The 19320-nt window shown below is 35.1% G+C and overlaps 1 protein-coding gene and 1 pseudogene across 1 annotated transcript; both read right to left on the bottom strand.

The window, feature by feature from the left end:
• Positions 1 to 5722: 5722 nt before the first annotated feature.
• Positions 5723 to 8351, bottom strand: LOC111483146 (NAC domain-containing protein 72-like). The gene is made up of 4 exons (XM_023129295.1): positions 8111 to 8351; positions 7961 to 8027; positions 6544 to 6745; positions 5723 to 6466 (listed from the first exon to the last, which is right to left on the bottom strand). Exons 1-4 carry the CDS (start codon positions 8274 to 8276, stop codon positions 5999 to 6001), a joined length of 903 nt encoding a protein of 300 aa, XP_022985063.1. The 5' UTR covers positions 8277 to 8351; the 3' UTR covers positions 5723 to 5998.
• A 5257-nt stretch (positions 8352 to 13608) lies between these two features.
• LOC111483224 lies at positions 13609 to 18993 on the bottom strand (annotated as a pseudogene).
• Positions 18994 to 19320: the final 327 nt, after the last annotated feature.

Genomic DNA, 19320 nt, shown 5'->3' with positions numbered 1-19320 from the left:
CTTTTTCTCCTTCAATAAATAAATAAATAAATAAATATTTATTTATTTCCAAATTTTTATTCATAAATGCTTTCATTTTAATTTAATTTTTATTTTAATTTCTTTAGTTTAATACCCATTTGGTTTCTAATATTTAAAATGTTCGGCGACTCTCTAGTCATCCTCCTCGTATAGTATAATATTCATAATCAAGTTAGGAGCAATCTGTACCAGCTAACTATTGGTACCCATGAGAACTGTTGTCATTCTTCAGATAAGTTCATTACTAAAGAATAGTTGATGACCGGTAACAATCTCAAGACGTCATATTCTAACAAATCGACACAAAACAAACTTAAGTGCACCCCATCATAACAACTCTATTTCATTCTATGATTTTACTTATTTCGTTCGTAATTCAAGGCCTACAAAGAAAACCCTAAATCTTAGACAAAATCTCTACTCCATAACTCGATTTATTCCAATTCATTATATAATTTTTAGTGCGCAGCGGAGATAAATTGTTAGGGAGAAACCCACGTTTTTCCTATCATGAAATTTCAAAGAGCGACAACGAAAAATCAATTAAGCTATACAATTTGGTCAGAAACGAAATATAACCGTGGGAAAAAAATTAATGGGTCCGATTGAACTATATAAAGTAATAACTGATACATTATCTAATAAACTATGCTCGACAATTCGTATCAAGTGCATCCAAGAATCATGCATGGAGATAAAGTTTACAAAAGGTGAGTGTAAGACGCAATAAAAGGTATTGGGTACTCCAAGAATAATAAAAGGAAGTTCCACATTTTAGATAAAGCAATCATTTGTTGTAATTATTCTCTTCTGTTTTCCATCGTAGCATTATTGAACTCGACTCTAACGTTCTTCTATATTTCATCGACCTATCTAGTCACACCATTTTACTTGTCGTCAACAACATTTTTCTCCACTAATCAACACGAGTTCTTTCAACATGTTTTGTATTTACTTAGATCATCCCAAAATAAGATTACTTCTCGTACACTAGAAATTTTTAACAAATTATAAAAGTGTGTACTAAATTAATAAAATTTCAAAAAAATACAATATTAAAACTAAATTTCGTTAAATTTGGCAGTTATTTGTACGTCAAAATATGTTTGTCACCTTTTATAAATAGTTGACTTTTATAGAGTTTATCGAACAGAGTATTTCTTATATATATATATAATCGAAACGAAGTAAATATAGAAGAAATACGGTCGATATATTACTTAAATTGTTTATTTATTCCAATATGTATGATCAGTCTGATTAATAACCTAATCAAATGGGTAATGAGTTAACTTTTTAAATATCTATTTATATTTTTTTTTTACAAAAAGTGAATTAAATGATGTATTTAAAATAATTTTTAAAACTTTTAATATTTAAATTGGAATATATAAGAGAATTGAATTAGGGTTTGAAGCCCTTTTTTTGTTGGATTGCAAAGAGGTTGGTATTGTGTTTCCCAACTCAGAAAACAGAAAACGAATGAGCTTAACAACTTTGGTTCTCTTTTCTTCTCCTCTTCCTCTTCTTTAGTTTCCATATGAATGGGAGTGGACGAACACGAATGAGCTTACGACACGAAACCACGACACGGTTTCTTCCTCTTCTCCATTTCAAAACAGATTCTGGGAAAAGCCATAAATGCATGACCTTTCATTTCAATACATGTGCATCTATCTTTTTCACACCATTAATTGTTCGTTTTATCTCGTTTTGCTTTTAGGTATTTTGGGCTTTCATTTTTTTCACACGTAAATTCATTCATTTGGTTGAGCTTTTCTATCGGTCTAGTACTCTCTGCTTGTAATAGTATCATATTGCCCATTTTGAGTATAAGTTCTCCTGCTTCACTTTTGATTTTCCAAAAAAAATTCATGCCAATGGAGATAAATGAACCAACGTGGGACTCTAACCGTGGAAAAAGTTCTTTTTTTTAGGGTAACTGTGAAAATAGATTCACTAGAGAGACGAAGTATGGGCCTATAGCTTAGAGGATTAGAGAATGTGTGTGACGGTTAAACCCTACCACTAGCACATATTGTCAAGTATGGGCTTTCTTTTTTGGGCTCCCCTTCAAGGGAGAGGTTTCTATACTCTTATAAATAACGTTTCGTTCTTCTCCCCAACCGATGTGAGATCTCACAACCACGAGGTTGAAGTTCAAATTTCTCCTCTGTTGAGGATTGTTGGGAGGGAGTCCACATTGGCTAATTTAGGGAATGATCATATGTTTATAAGTAAGAAATACATCTCAAGAGTCGTGATTCCTAACATCTTCACCAACAACCGACCAAAAAGAAAGAATTTTTTCCTCTAGGAGTAGAAAAGTCATGATCGGGTTTGCAAATGTTAATCAAGCAAGATTATCCTAAAATTTCACCTGTCATACAACGTAGGTGGCTGTTCGAGATTCGAGTTTAAAAATCTTTTTTTTTTTTTTTAAATATTTTCTCAGTTCTTGTGAAGCAAATCTAATTCATATCTTGAAGCTTTTTTCCCGAAAATATGAAGCCTTTTTTACTTGTTGGGTCTACATGAAATTACATTTTCATATGTAATTCATATCCAATGAAAGTACATTATGAACACATGAAGTATGTATGGTTGTTAATATGATCCTGAGTGAAACACGTAGAGATAAGTTGGTATTGTTTGTAAGTGCATTATGATTAAGAACATTACGTGCACGTAATTAAGTTTAACAACTTTGTCAACTTACATTGAATCAAACTCACAACAACATTGATATCACATACTCTATTATGGGTATTAATATTTCTATATCACAACCAATGCAATGTATTTGTGAGTATACCAAAGTATTTCTTATCCTAACCCAAAGGTATATATATAAAGAAAAGCAGATCCTCACATGCTATTGTGCTTTCACTAGACCAATGTTTTTAACCTTTATTTAGAAATCCTAATTTTCTTACCTTACTAATCTTTTTACTATCTTGGTGAAAAAGAATGGTAAAAAGATGAGTGGGGAATTCTTTAGATTCGACTAGAAATATAAAGAACAATAGTAAGAGATAAGGAACATGATCCTCGCTCTAAAACATTTCATTTTTAACTTTGAAACTCGAAAAAAAAACCATTAATGTGTACTATTTAGTTCATCTCGAAAGATGTTGTTAAAACCATTTATATAATCACTTTTTACGAACTAAATTGATGAAAATATGTGTTTGAATTTCGTACTTTGTTTCAAAAATATTCTTAAACTTTTTAAAAAATATTCCTAAACTTTTTTGGGTCGCTTTTTATTTATTTTTCCGTTGAACAAATATTTGAAGGTGAAAGTTGATGGAATGTTGTTTTCATATATTTATGTTGTGGCTTTCGTATCTTTATTTATTAAATATGGCTTGGTTTTATCCTTCATTTATTTTTCTCTTTCTTCATTATTAATAGTAATAAAAATTTAAAATTTTATTACACCCTATTCCATAATTTTAATTTTAAAACCATTATATAAAATATCTAAATTAAGTAATATTAATTACAAAATTATAATAAAAACTTATATATATATATCTGTCCACCTAATAAATATATGATCAAATAAGGAAACTTAAAATATTTATCTATACCATTATTTTCCTATAATAATTTACTAAAGATTTAAAATTATTTCTATATTTATCCTATACCCATGTGAGATAAATTTAGACATAATTATTTTTTTAAAAGAATTAAAATTATATATATTTGAAATTAAAAGAAAAAGTTAAAATAAAATAAGAATGTTAGATTATTAATTACCCATCATTATATTATACATAATTAGTTTCATAAGGATGCATTAATTTAAAATTAAGAAATAAAGTTTTTAAAATAAAAGAACTATTTAAATTTTGGTTTAAAAAAAAAGAAAATGAATTAATTTTGGTGGTTCAACTACTTTTGGGTATATTCATTCCCATTTTATTTTATTTTAGAAATATAAGAAAATTGGCTGAAATTATAGATGGAATTTAAATAATGCCTCCTACGTTTTTTTCCTAACAATTTATAGCAATTTTATTTAGGTGAAAACATGCAATTTCATTAATTTTTTTAATCTCTTTAATTTTATCTCTTCAACCTACATTTCTAACTAATACTTTTTCTCCTTAATTATTTTACTTTTTCCGAGAAAGAAAATGTACGAGTTACGTGTTGAAAATAGAGACGGAAAGTAACAAATAGATATATTCATATAACTCGATAATTTGACCTGCTCCGACTACTCAACCCAAACTATAAAAGTCGAGTTGGGTTAAATTTTTTGATTTGGTTCGTGGGTTATTTTATTATTTTTTTTTAATCAATTCGACCAATATCTGAAAATAAGATTGCTAACCCAACCCAAATTTTAAAATTATGTCAAAGATTAAAAATATTTAACTTTTGTAACCGATATTAGTGATGTGTTGTGACTGGTAGATATTTGATATTTAATTTTATAAGATTTGAGTTATTATTAAAAAAAATATAATCCCAAAAAATTCCTCCGGCCCAATTTTATAGCCCAAATACTTAGTAATGGATCTGTATGATGGCCCAATTTGGATTGGGCTCAGGCCCAAGACGAGGAAAGCTTGATGGGCCAACTTGTTAAAATTTTAAAATTAAAAGTAGGTAATAGAAACCGTACTTTTGAATAAAATAAAATTTAGTATAATAAAATAGTGGTCAAACATAATCAAAAAATTTCAAATTTAAAGGCTAAATAAATATTATTTTAAGTAGTTGAAAAGTTATTCTAAAAGAATTTTAGTGGGAATATTATTTTTTAAAAAGAAAATAATTTGTTTTATTTAAAAAAGAATCATAAAACTAACTGAAAAAGTGAAAGGGGAATGAAAAATAAATAGACTATCTTGGATAATTACATCAACATTAAAGCAATTATCACAAAATAAATAAATAAATAAAGTTGAGAAAAAGAAAGCATGTTTATCTCTTGAGTGCTCATTATTCTCACCATAAACTAACACTTTTGAAAAAGAATAATATGCTTTTCTTTATTAAATTAATAATAATAATAATAATAATAATAATAATAGCGATATATTAAGAGCGTGATGCCTATTTTTGTTTATATTTTATATTCTATGGATAATTATGACACTTAATTCTTAATATAAAGTAACATCTCATTTGACCCATTCTCTTGAGTTTGTTAGATAAAAGTCATATATCTGCTAATTTAGAGAACGATCATGAGTTTAGGGAAGCTCAAAAGAAAGTCATGAGAGTTTATGTTCAAAGTGAATAATATCATATTATTGTGATTAAGTTGAATTTTTTGGTCATCGAACTCAATCCAGCTACAATTGGGTTGGAGAATTTTAAACTTTTCGATAAATAAAATAATACGAAGTAGAGAGATTTTTTTTTTTTTTTTTTTTTTGATAATTACTTTAATAAATTTGTTTCCACAACATAAAAGAAGGTAAGAAAACATATTAATTATTTGAAACCAACTTTTGTGGAAAATACTTATAAAATGTAGTGTATTTTATTGGTCAAATATTTGTTTTTTTTCTTCAGATATTTAAAAATAAATAAATAAATAAATAAACAATTATTTTCCAATCATATAAATATCTTCTCTCTTTTCATTTTTCTTTTTTCAAAAACCAATAAGCAAAATTCAGGTTTGGCAAAAGCTTTAATTTGCTTTAAAAATTAAATGTTAAAAAGTTAAAAATATTTAACAATCATTTAATTAATATTTGTTTAAATAATGAAATTGAAGTCCTAAATAATAATAATATTTACAAAGGTATTAATTCGTGCCACGTCACGTCCTCTCTCTCTCTCTCTCTCTAAAGTCTAATAGGGTGACATTGAACTTAGTTGATTGGCAGAGTTTGGTCTGTTTTTCGTCTCCACTTTTCAGAATCCAATTCCCCAAAATCAAAGCCCCAACCGAATCCCAATTCTATATACACCCAAATAAAAAAAAAAAAAAAAATGCCGCTCCTCATTGCCTGAATCCGAACATTCCGCTGCCGTCACGGTGGTGCGTTGGATACTGAAACGCCGGCAGCGGCGGCGGCGGCGGGTAGTCCACTTGGAAACATGGCGTTGTAATTGAAGGAACGTAGAGATTGGTGTTGTAGTTGTTATCCTTGTAATCGAAAGTTTCCGTGTGGTCGACGGGAACGAGTTCCGGCACCGAGTGGAGTCCGGCCAGACTCTCCCAACTGGAATTTACAGAGTCGGCCGGAATTTCAAAGTTGAACGTGTTAATGTCGTTTTGTTGCAATATTGTTTTGGGATATGTGAAGAAATTTTCGCCCATTTCCGGGAGGGACTCGATGACCTCGTCGATGTGGGATGACGCCGACGACGGCGAGCTGTTACTGTATTCTTTACTAGAAATACTCCCCGTCGGCTTCTGACAACTCGAATTCTTCTTATAAATCCGACACAAAACCCAATCGTCCAGCTGAAACAAAAAACACCCATTAATAAAAAAAAATGAATAATCAAAATGTTGGGTTCAAGTTTGTTATATTGTTGTACCTTGGAGCTTCCAATTTTCCTGGATGAGGCTATGAGGCGATACTCGTGCATAATCCAATTCGTTTTCGTGCCCTTCGGAGCTTTTCCGATATAGAAAACCAGTGCTTTTTTTATCCCCACGTTCTTCCCTTCCGACGAGATTATTTTGTCCGTTCCGGTCGCCTTCCAGTAACCCGTTCCGGCCACCCGGTTCGGTCGGGATCTGTGAATGTTTGATTAATCCACCACACCTAAATGGTGTGAAAGTTATCTTATTTATAATCAAATGAATTACAAGAATATGGAAATAGTAATAAATGGAAATAACAATAAATGGAAAGATACCTATGAAATATTTGCCTTATAATAAAATATCAAATATAATATATATGGTAAACTATAATTTATTACTAAATATCCTTAATACCCCACCGCAAGCTAAGCGTCGGATTTAAACGAACGTGAAGCTTGAATCTGAAAAATTCAAAGAGGTTGAGAAACACTTTTCTTGAAGAAGTCAACAACCTGGTTCAGAGGAGGCGTAGAGAAACACTTTCTTGGCCATCGAAAATTGCAGAGGAATCGCCGCTCAGCGGCAATGCTGCCTTGGCTTCGGCGAGAATATGTCTAACCCATGAAGAGGGATTGTCGCTTAGCGACGATGCTGCCTTGGCTCTGGTGAGAATATTTCTAACCCCAAGAAGGAGAAGGGGAAACCTAGAGCAAGGGACAAAGACAATGTTGAAGCCGGAAGAGTCGCCACATTGGGCGAAGGAGCCAATTTTGGCCAGAAGGGCAGTCGGAAGAGTCGCCTCATCGGGCGAAGAAGCCAATTTTGGCAGGAAGGGCGGCGGCAACTTGGTTGGCGAATAGGCCAGTGCGGCACCCAGATTCCGAAGGTAAATCTCTGCAAAAGGTTGATAGGTTTAGGTTAGGGTTTATGTGAAGGATGAAGGTTGATTGGGAAGAAAATGAGAGAGACTATATTGGCCAAGGGGAAAACCGATTGGGTTGGAAAAGGTGAGGTTGTATGTACAGAGTATGACGAAAGGTGATTTGGAGGTCAATAGGGTGGAGCCGAAGAGTAATCAATCGGCTCCGCCTGCGGCAGCCATGAAGACTGCCCCTGCGGCGTCAAAACCAGCAGGGGTGGTGGAGAAGAAGATTAGAGGATTCAAAAGCCATTGAAAAGAAAGGATCGGGGTTGTTAAACCGAGAGGGCTCTGATACCATGTGAATGTTTGATTAATCCACCACACCTAAATGGTGTGAAAGTTATCTTATTTATAATCAAATGAATTACAAGAATATGGAAATAGTAATAAATGGAAATAACAATAAATGGAAAGATACCTATGAAATATTTGCCTTATAATAAAATATCAAATATAATATATATGGTAAACTATAATTTATTACTAAATATCCTTAATAGGATCCATTTGGGTACTTCCGGTCTCTCGGGCTGAAAAAGTACCATTCCTTTTCGCCGAACAAAGCTTTCCCTGCAAGTCACAATATTCATCAATTATTGAAAAACAGAGTTTTTTGGTTTGGTTTGCATTTGGGTTTGGTTTATGAATCTTACCCGGTAAAACCCATGGATCGAATTTGTACAAGTCAATCTCAGCGATCAGCGGCAAGCTGAAATGGTGGCCGGCGACTTTCCGGCAAAGATACTGAACTAAGAGCTCCTCGTCGGTCGGGAAAAATCTAAACCCCGGCGGTAAGCTAAGCTGCGTCAGTGGGTCCATTGGAAAGTGGAGCGCCAGAAATTGAGTTTCGGATTTTTATTTTTGCTTCTCGGAAAAGAATTAAACTATTAATTTTCGTTCTTTGAGTTAGGGAGTATTTATATAGTGGGGCGCCTAACGAAGATAAGTACGGTCGTCCTTGTCGGACTGTTGAGTTGGCAGGTCCACATGGAATGGTCACCGATGAGAACTAGCCACGTGGGAGTCAGAGTTTATCTATAATCAATAAAGGGTCCAAGCACCCGGTGCATGAACGTTGAACTGTCACGAAACAAACAGAGTGAGTCATCGTGATCGAAGGACACGTGTCGAGATCTCCAACAACCTTCTAGAATTCTTTTATTTATTTATTTTCCCTTTTTTAAAATGATGAAAATAAGATTCTAACTTTCGTAAGATTCTTTTTCTTTTTCTTTTTTCTTTTTTAAAATTTGGCTTTGTTTGGAACCACGTCGACGGTCGAGTGGCGACAAATTGAGACACGTGGGATGATCCGAGAGGCACAAGTGTATTGAAGTTAGGCTTGAAATTTAAACAAAAGCCAAAAAAAAAAGGAAAAAAAAGTAGAGTGCTCTGTGATTGGTGCAGTCATGGGAGTTAGGTGAACGTGGAGGATTTTAGCGTAGAGAGAGAAGGAAATAAAAAAATAAAAATAAAAATAAAAATGATGGATTAATTTGTTGCTTTTTTTGGATTGCGGAGGAACGAGGATTGCGTGTGAATTAGAAGAGGGAAAAAGTAGGGTGGGTCAAAGTGGCACGTGGATAGCTCGTGGGGATGTCACGACGACTTGTCGTTTCGTCTTGTGGGTGAAGCCTTCTCTTTAGTCGGTTGACCAAGCTGTGCGTCGGACAGTTGGAATGTTCGTGCCTATATTTTATTTGTTACAATGCAAATTAACTTTCCGTTTTCTTTTATTTTTGTTCTTTCTTATCTTCTTTTTTATTTTCATGAATTTAATTTTTTCTAAAATCAAATTACCATTATTACTCCTCCGAATTAAATTTTGGTATTTTTAAGGATTTGGTCACTTGTCATTGGCATACCTGATCTTCGGGTATCATGACCTCCTGCATAGTCAACATCACAATATCCAATTAACTTGTAGTTTTTATTTTTTTTCGTACAAGAGATCATAGTCGATTGCATCTTTGACATATTTCAAGACCTATCGAGTCGTATTCAAAAGAGGCTTATTCGAACTTTGCATGTACCAACTTTTTGTGCAAGAAAGCATTTTTCACATCCGTTTGTCATACTTTCAATTTTTACTTACCGCGAGTGTTAGTAGGACATGTACGATAGTGATTTTCGCTATTAGACTAAAACTCTCGACTACCAGTTGAGCCTTATATTTTTTTTATTGATACATCTAAATGAGACATTATTTTGTAAACTAATTTGCGAGATGAGTTTGAAATTTTTTGGTCTTGTCATTAGTTCCTAGGTTTGATTTTCCTTCAAGGCTATAATTTCTTCTTCCACCGCCTTCTGCTTTTTAACTCCATCTTCTATAATAGTTAGGTTGGCATACTTAGATTGACTTTCAAATTCTATCTAAACCGTCTACGTTGTTGAAGTGACATGTCCTTCACTAAGTTCGCTTGGCTGAGTTAATTTTTGCTCACTAACATTGGTGTCACTTGGATCTTCAAGTGCATCAACACTTGAGTGAATGTGTTCAGTTTGTTCTCCCATCTTTTGTAGTAGGATTTCTTTGATGTTGTTCAAGCTTAGTAAGACTTTCTTCTTTGAAAACCACCACGTTTTCGCTGTGTCACAATATCGATACTCAAGGAAAACACACTCGATTGTATAACACAAATGTATAGCTGTTCCAAGACATACGTTTGTGTTAAAAGAATCCCATCAATATTTTTAAGGCATTGAGGATTGAGCTGGAAGCGTCGACGTCGACCCCGTTTCAATTACATGTGTCCATCTTCTATATCAATCATTTTTTTTTTTTTATGAATTTAAAATGTAACGATTCTAGATTTTTATTGACCTAAAATTGCTACTGTATACATAATCTAACTTCTTAGGCGGGAATAATCATTTAAATCATATTCATAAAACAACGCTATGAACTTACATGTTTAAGAAAAGGTACTTAAAACAATACAAAAGAAATATTAAATAAATCAAAGTAAATATTAAATATAATCAAGTCTAAGAAATTTAAATACATTTTCACTATCATGGTCTTTACTTGCGATGTCAACCATGCAGGGGAAATGCAAAGACATACAACATAAATGAGATCTATTGTTTTAAAGTTGTATTCGCTTAGGTGACTATCCTAACCTGGTCATTGAATGTGTATTTACTATTCTACGCACAGCTCATATGTGTGAATATGGACTCACCAGTCGGTTTGCACCTTCTAGGTCTCTTTCTGGTCGGGTTAGCATTCTCTGGTGCTGTTGCCGGACAACTGAAAAACGTAACTAATGTTGTAGCATCATGTTAAACATAATGATCATTTTCCTTTTGATAAAGTATGCTTCTGTACTCATCATAAAGGGGTAATACCCCATGCATGTAACATACAATAATGCACGTCCCAACATTTTTCACATTTATTAAACCATGTAAATTATGTACCATCGTAAAAGGGGTAATACCCCAATACATGTCCCAACATTTTACATATTAAACCGTGTAAATTCCATATTCATCATAAAGGGGTAATACTCAATGCATGTAACATATAATAAACAATAATGTCTGTCCCAACATTTTTCACATTTATTAAACCAAGTAAAACAACTCTTTCCTATTTTTCTTCATATCATATCATATCATATCCTTTTATATTAAAATAAAATAAAAAATGGGGTGTGAGAGGCTCAAGCTCTCAACCTCAAGACAACTCTTCAAGCTATGAGACCTAAGCGCTAACAAACTACGCCACCACCCCTTCCTATTTTATTTCATATCATATATGGTGTAGTGGTTAGAACTCTAGACTCTAAATATTGTGAGATTCTACGTTGATTGGAGATGGGAACGAATGCTAGCAAGGACGCTGTGTCTTAGGTGGGTTCATATTTGCATATATGGATTGTGTGTAAATCAGTAGATACACATCCAATGACTAACTAGGTGGGTCCATATTATCCCCTTTATGAAAAGGAAAATGATCATTATGTTCAACCAGGTGGGTTCATATTCGCACATATGAGCCGTGTGTAGAATAATAAATACACATCTAATGATCCGGTAAGGATAATGATCATTATGTTTAACCACGTGGGTCCATATTTGCATATATGGGCCCTCTTGTAGAATAGTAAATAGAACCTCCAATGACCCAATTAGGATAGTTACACAAGGGAACAAGACTTTAAAAAGATAAGTCCCATTCATGTTCCATGTCTTTCTATTTTCTAACTCCAATACTGGGGTAGTCATTTACGAAATATTTCTTAAAATACTCAATCCCACCGACTCAAGCCACATGTTACTTTTATATTTCAGGTAAAGTCAAGACACCTTCCACAGTGGACGGCGACATCGTAAATAAAGATCATGACACATGCATAGGGTAGATGTATTTAAATTTCTTAGACTTTAGGTTATTATAAGGCGTGATTATATTTAATATTCCTTTTGTATTGTTTTAAAGACCTTTTCTTAAACTTTTAAATCCATGACGTTGTTTTATGAAGGTGATTTAAATGATTATTTCCACATAAGAAGTTACGTTATGTTTACGGGTGGTGACTTCAAGTTAGTAGAAATCTAGGGTTGTTACAAATAATATTAGAGTCAAATATCAGTCAACGTGCCAACAAGGACGCTGAGTCCGGAATGTGGTGGATTGTGATATCCACATCGATTATAGAGAGAAACGAGTGCCAACGAGGATGCTGGCCCGAAAGGGAGTGTTTGTGAGATCTCACATCGATTGGAGAGAAGAACGAAACATTCTTTATAAGAGTGTGGAAACCTCTCCCGAGTAAACGTATTTTAAAAACGTTGAGAGAAAATCCAAAACAAAAAATCCAAAAAGAACATGATTGGCCAGCAAGGGTATTAGACAAAACATGACGGAATTTGAAGAATCTGAAACATGTATTAAACTATTTCTGGGCAAATCTTTTGAAAAAGATGAGTGGAGTGTAAGCCAAGAGGGGTTATTTTATTGATATCAAAATTATAGTTTACAAACGGGGAGCTCTTGCCTTCATAAAATAGGCTAGAGCGGGAGGGAATGGGCCATTATTACAAGAATGAAAAGGAAGTAATACCAATATGTGAGCTCTTTTTGTTGCCATTGGAATCTGTTCTTCAATCATTTCTGGGGAAGCCGGTCTGCCATGAGTCTCTCTTCCTTCCCTGTTTTGAGCACCAACTTCATGGTCCACAACATGGTGCCAACAATCCTCACTCCCTTTCCAACTCAACAATTTTAAACCACAAAATTTATACACCAACAACGACTAAAAACTTACTGTATCTGATGATCATTTTCGATATGTTGATTGACAGTCTTGCATTTGCAGAATCAACTCTTCTACTTTTCACCGAACTTTTGGGGTTCCTTCCTTCTGAAGCGAGCTACCACCACCTTCCCAAGAAAAAGAATGATGCTTGAAAAGGAAAGATCCTAAGAAATGTAACGTCTCTCATCCTACTTCATCTCAAGAACCATAAGCGACCTCCCAATGGAGCTCGTCCTTCCCACCGTATTCATCGTCATAATCTACAGGATGGTGGGTTGAAACGAATTGTGGCGAGTTTCTTATCGACTCTATTTTTCTCAGCCCCCGAGTGTCCCAAGCATTTGGTCGGCTGTTGGCACCCTTGTTTTGAACCAAACTTCAGCCACTACACTTGGACCAGTCATCATGCTTGGTTTCCTTCCAACATCAAGCTATTTTGTTCGGTAGGTGTCAATGTTTATTGCTTGGACTAAGTACATTTCTATTGATACTTATACTTACCGGCTTTTGTAATATGGAGGGAGCTACATGAAGTTAGAAGAGTCCCCTACAATTAAGCAAGTGGGTCATCATGGAAAAGTCACTACTTTTTTGGCTTTGGCTGCTAGGCTTGTTGGATATCATCTTGTTGCATAAATTTTTTAAAGATTGGGCTTCATGTTTCCTACTATCGTATCATATTATATTCAACAACAACATAGCTTTCAGTCAAAAGTTAGATTTTCATATCTTCACAAACAACAATATCCAACATGGTTCAAGTATTCACTGACATGACATGTATCGAACGAATATCAAAACGAAAAAAAAAAAAGAGGAAGAACTTTGGTTACATATTCTACCATCAATATATAAATAGATGGCCAAAGGGAAGAATGAACAAACTAAGCGTCCTGATATACACTAAACTATCACTATCCCTATGAACATCAAAGATTAACCCTAACAATATCAAAGATTTCAAAACAAATTCATCCGTTACACATAAAAGCTATTCCTTCTTAGTTACACCAATCCTCATCAAAGCAATATAAGCCACAAGACGATATCCAACGAGCATAGCCATCAAAGCCAAAATAGCAGTGGTTTTCCCATGAAGACCCATTTGCTGAATTGCAGGGAACTCTCCAACTTCACACACCCCCACTCCATGGCCGGGACATAGATAAGTATCAGTAGCTTTGTATTGGGATATCAGCAAAAGCTTATAAGTATAAGTACCAATAGAAATGTACTTAGTCCAGGCAATAAACCCCGGCACATGCTGAACAAAATAGCCGGATGTTAGAAGGAAACAGAGCATGATAACTGATCCAAGTGTGGTAGCTGAAGTTTGGTCCAAAACAAGTGCGCCAACCGCCAGACCAAATCCTTGGGACACTAAAACACTCAAAAGCTGATAAAATAGAGTCGAAAAGAAACTCGTCGCAGTTCGTTTCAACCCCGCCATCCCGTAGATTATGACGATGAAGACGGTGGGAAGGATGAGCTCCATTGGAAGGTCGCTTATGGTTCTTGAAATGAAGTAGGACGAGAGGCGATACATTCCTGAAGATCTCTCCTTTTCGAGTATCATTCTTTCTCTTGGAAAGGTGCTGATAGCTTGCAAAAGAGGGAAGAAACCCCAGAAGCTTGAGGAGAAGTAGAACAATCCAATCTACAAGTACAAGGTTGCCTTAACATGATCTCATTCAATACAAGAACTAACTAAATGTTTTAAATCTTTTGTTGGTGTTTTTGTGTGTGTGGTTAAAGAAATGAATAAAGAGGGATTTGAAACCTTGTCTTGTAAATGGGCATCGTCAGATTGCCACCATAACAGCCCACCGATGAAAGCCACAGCTAAAACTTGGGCAATCTTGAGCCCAGAAAAGGATTCATGCTTTCTTTCCTTAATTCCTCTGTTCAAGAGAACAGAGAATTGTTGCCACCAAGTGGTAGACCATCGCTCAAATCTCTTGTTTATTGTGGCATCTTCATCCAAATGTTCATCACTTTCTTTTACCTCTAACTCCAAGTTTTCAGCCATATCTGTTCTGGTAACATGAAACAAGCTTCTCCTTAATCATGGTGGCCGCCTCTTCCGGATCATTCATTGACGAACCTGCGGCTAACTCTGTCAAGAACACTCCAAAACCACAATTCTTTAAGCAAATGAAAGAAAAATGGCATACCATTAGCAAGATCCAACAAGAAATCAGAAGGGTTCATAGGCACAGAAACAGAGCAGCCAAGAGTGGAGAAATAATCCATGGCTTCGGATCCTTTCCCAAAATACATCGTGTTGCCTTCGGACAACAACAAGATCTTATGAAACATATAGAAAAGGCGGCTGGAAGGCTGATGAATGGTCATAACCACAGTCTTCCCACCATTATGAGCGAGCTCCCAGAGAGTGGAAATGATCCTCTGAGCCGTGGTGGAGTCAAGACCCGAAGTGGGTTCGTCAAGAAACAGAAGACTAGGGTTTATGAGCATTTCTTGGCCAATGCTGACCCTTTTCCTCTCTCCCCCAGAAACCCCTCTTAGTCTTTGGTCACCCACGACGCTGTTCTTGCACTTAATGAGACCAAGCTGGGACAGGACAGCCTCTGCGTGAGCCAATTTCTGGTGCTTGGTCAAGGCATTTGGAAGCCTTAAAAGCGCAGTGAAAACAAGGGTTTCAGGGACGGTCAAATGGGGAAGAAGAATGTCATCTTGGGTTACAAAGCTAATGTTGCGTTTAATTTCATTGGAGAAGGGTTTATTGTTATAAGAAATAGGATACAAGCTAGCAAAAGAGAAAAATATAAAATAATTAAATATGAGAATAAAATAAAATATACGATATATAAAATTATAAATAAAGAATAGTGAGATATAATATCTAAGATATGTTCTATAAATAATATATACTATAAATATTATATTTCAATACTCCTCCTCAAGTTGGGGAGTGTATGTCAATCACCCCGGCTTGTCTTTCAAAAAATCAAATTGATGTCTTCCCAAAGCTTGAGTGAAAATATATGGCAATTGAATTTTAGTCGAAACATAACACGGTTTGATGATTCCAGCTTGTAATTTTTCTCGAACTATATGACAATTTATTTCAATGTGTTTCGTACGTTTGTGAAAAACTGGATTGGCTGCTATGTGTAATGCTGCCTGATTATCACAGTACAATAATGCTGGTTCGGATGGTGGAACTTTCAAGTCTTAGAGAATGTATCTTAACATAGTTAACTCTAAACAAGTATTTGCCATAGCTCGATACTCGGCTTCTGCTGATGATCTGGACACATTGGTTTGTTTTTTAGACTTGCAAGAAATAATTGAATTTCCAACGAAAATGCAGAACCCAGAAATAGACCGTCTGAAAGTTTGACAACCACCCGAGTCTGAATCGCAATATGCTTGTAATCTCAAGTTATTTTCAGATAGTAGTAGAAGTCCTTGACCAGAAGTACCTTTGATGTATCTCAGAACTCGAAGAGCTGCCTCCCAACGTGGTTTTCTTGGTTCATGCATAAGTTGACTAAGCATACGAATTGGATACAGTATGTCAGGCCTAGTAACGGTTAACCTGCCAACCAACCATCTGTATTTACTTGGATCATTCAACTTTTCTCCTTCTGTTGAAGAAAGTTTCAGATTTTGCTCCATAGGAAATTTTTCTGGGCGTGCTCTTGTAACACTTGTGTCTTGAAGGATGTCTAAAGCATACTTCGTTTGAAAAATAAAGATTCCTTTTCTAGACCTAGAAAATTCAAAATACCTAGAAAATATTTCAAATTCTCTAAATCATTGATAAGGAATTTCTCGAGTAAACTAGTCTTGAGATGTTGAATTTCTTTGAGATCATTGCATGTCAACAGAATATCATCAACATAGATAAGAGCTGCAGTGAAAGAAGTATCTGTGCTATTGATAAATAAAGAGTAATCTGCTTTGGACTGAGTGTAGCCTGCGTTTTGTATAGTGGTAGAGAATATGGAGAACCAATTGAGAGAAGCCTGTTTTAAACCATAAAGAGATTTATGGAGCCGACATACCGTATTCTCCCCCAGTCGGCGAATACTTGGTGGTAAAGACATATAGACTTCCTCGTCTAGATTACCATGGAGAAAGGCACTTTGAACATCCAACTGATGAGTGAACCATTTTCGAGCAGCGACAATAGTGAGTAAGCAACGTAGTGCAGTAAGTTTCGCTGTAGGAGAAAATGTCTCTTTGTAATCAACACCTTCAACTTGAGTGTATCCCTTTGCTACCAGTCGAGCTTTATAACGTTCAACAGAACCATCAGAGTTGTGTTTAATCTTGTACACCCAACTACGACCAATAGGTTTATGGTTAGGTGGTAGAGGAACGAGAGACCAAGTATGATTACGTACCAAAGCTGCAATTTCATCATTCGTAGCCTGCTGCCATAATGGGTTGCCAACTGCCTCATCATAGGTTTTAGGTTCTATCTAGGCTGTAATAAGAGCTAGAAAAGCACGTTGAGTAGGAGAAAAACGAGAGAATGAAAGGTAATGATGAAGGGGATACCTGGTGCCAGTGTTGGGACTTGAGCTAGAGGTTAAATGATTGGCTCCAGAAGACATCTCATAATCATTATAATAAGCTGGATGTTGTTTGGTACGAGTAGAACGTCGAAGTGGAACTGATGTATCAGGTGAGATAAGATTAGATTTAGTGGGTGAATCTGGTGAATCTGGAACTAATGAATTTGGAGAAGGAATAGAAGGCGGAGGAGATGACGAAGGAATAGAAGGATCATAATGGATGTTTGAGTAGGGTGGATCATGAAATGGTAAAATGGGAGTTGAAGGAGCTACTATCAAAGTTTGTGAAGCTGATGAAAAAGGAAAATCATCTTCACAAAACTTAACATCACGACTAATAAAGAATTTTTTAGATTGCATGTCATACAACTTGTAACCTTTGTGCCCACAAGGATATCCTATGAAAACACAAGGAATTGCCCGAGGTTCAAATTTTTGCTTAGGATGTACTACAATTGCATAACACTTACAACCAAAACTTTAAGACTGTGAAATGTAGGTGGTCATTTGTAGAGTGCTTCAAAGGGTGTCTCGTTAGATAACAATAACGATGGTGTTCTATTATAAGATAAACAGCAGTTAAAATGCATTATCCCCAAAAATTAAGTGGAACCTGTGACTGAAAAAGAAGAGACCTAGCTACATTTAGGATATGACGATGCTTGCGTTCTACGACTCCATTTTGTTGTGGAGTATAAACACAAGTGCGTTGAAATTCAATGCCACAAGAAGTAAAAAGTGGTTGCAAAGATAGAAACTCAGTCCCATTGTCTGATCTAACTATCTTGATAGTAGTACGAAATTGAGTTTGAACAAATATAACAAAGTTTACTAACAAATTGTGTAATTCTGATTTGTGTTGCATAAGAAAAACCCAAGTACATCGAGTAAAATCATCAACAACAGTGAGAAAAAAAATGCAAACCAGAATGGGTTGGAATTTTATGTTGTCCCCAAACATGAGAGAAAGACAGAATGGGTTGTCATTGAACTTATTGGGAAAGACAACCTAGTTTGTTTTGCTAATGGGCAAATACTACAATTATGAGAAAGAGTAGCATTATTAAGATGCAATTGATCCGCTAGAAATTCAAAACGAGAAGGAGAAGGATGACCTAGGCGTAAATGCCACAAATCAGATGACTGAGATACTTGATTTGCTGAAGATTTGATTGGAGATGAAGAAATATGATAGAGACCTCCGAATTGTTAACCCGAGCCAATCATCTTCCCCGTAGCCAAGTCCTGCATAACACAAGAATCAGGATAAAAGGTCACATAACATTTCAAGTCATTGGTAAGTTTGCTGATGGACATTATGTTTAAATTGAATGAAGGCACACATAAAACATTGTTTAATCTAAGACCAGGATTAAAAGAAACATTGCCGGCATGTGACACATGTGTTGTCCCTCCATTAGGCAAATTTATTGTAGATATGGTGGTAGCCTTTGGTTCAGTCATAACAGAAGCTTTGGATACTATATGATCTGTAGCCCCACTATCGAGAATCCATGGATTAGAACTCGTAGAGCTAATAGATAATGTAGATACTGGAAACAAACCTGCAACATTGATGTTATTTTCAGAATTACCAAAAGAACGATGATTGAGTGCAGATAAGGCTTGTAGAATCTGTTCTAATTACTCACAAGAAAAATTTGGGATGGAATTAGGTGACTGTTCTTCTGTATTCAACTGAGAAACATTGGCCATATTTGCAGATGATCGATATCCTCGATTGTTGCGTTGATTGATTTGTACTGCCCTTCTAGAATTATTTTTCTGTTGACATCGTTCTTCTGTAAGTCCCCTTCTATCACAAAATTTACGGTGGAACTTAAGGAATCGACACTCATCAATTGTATGACCACATTTATTGCAGTGTTCACATGATTTATCCTTGGCGAGTTTTGAATATGTTGTTTTCTTTTGCACTGCTGATGCAATCGAGAAATTCTCAGTAGGTTCAGAAGTTACCTGACGCTGCATCTCTTCTTGTACAAGTAATGAATAGGCTTGCGTCACATTAGGTAGTGGAGT

Source organism: Cucurbita maxima, unplaced genomic scaffold, assembly GCF_002738345.1.
Source record: "Cucurbita maxima cultivar Rimu unplaced genomic scaffold, Cmax_1.0 Cma_Scf00008, whole genome shotgun sequence".
In the NCBI taxonomy this organism is placed as follows: Eukaryota; Viridiplantae; Streptophyta; class Magnoliopsida; order Cucurbitales; family Cucurbitaceae; genus Cucurbita; species Cucurbita maxima.
This window is presented reverse-complemented; position numbering and strand designations above follow the sequence as displayed.

What these genes read in the sequence shown, in the direction of transcription:
- LOC111483146 (XM_023129295.1), bottom strand. Translation starts at nt 8,276, where the DNA reads ATGGACCCACTGACGCAGCTTAGCTTACCGCCGGGGTTTAGATTTTTC. An exon ending in CGATCCATGGGTTTTACCGG is followed by an intron (nt 8,028 to 8,110) that starts GTAAGATTCATA and finishes TGTGACTTGCAG; the next exon opens with GGAAAGCTTTGTTCGGCGAA. An exon ending in GGAAAATTGGAAGCTCCAAG is followed by an intron (nt 6,467 to 6,543) that starts GTACAACAATAT and finishes TTTTTGTTTCAG; the next exon opens with CTGGACGATTGGGTTTTGTG.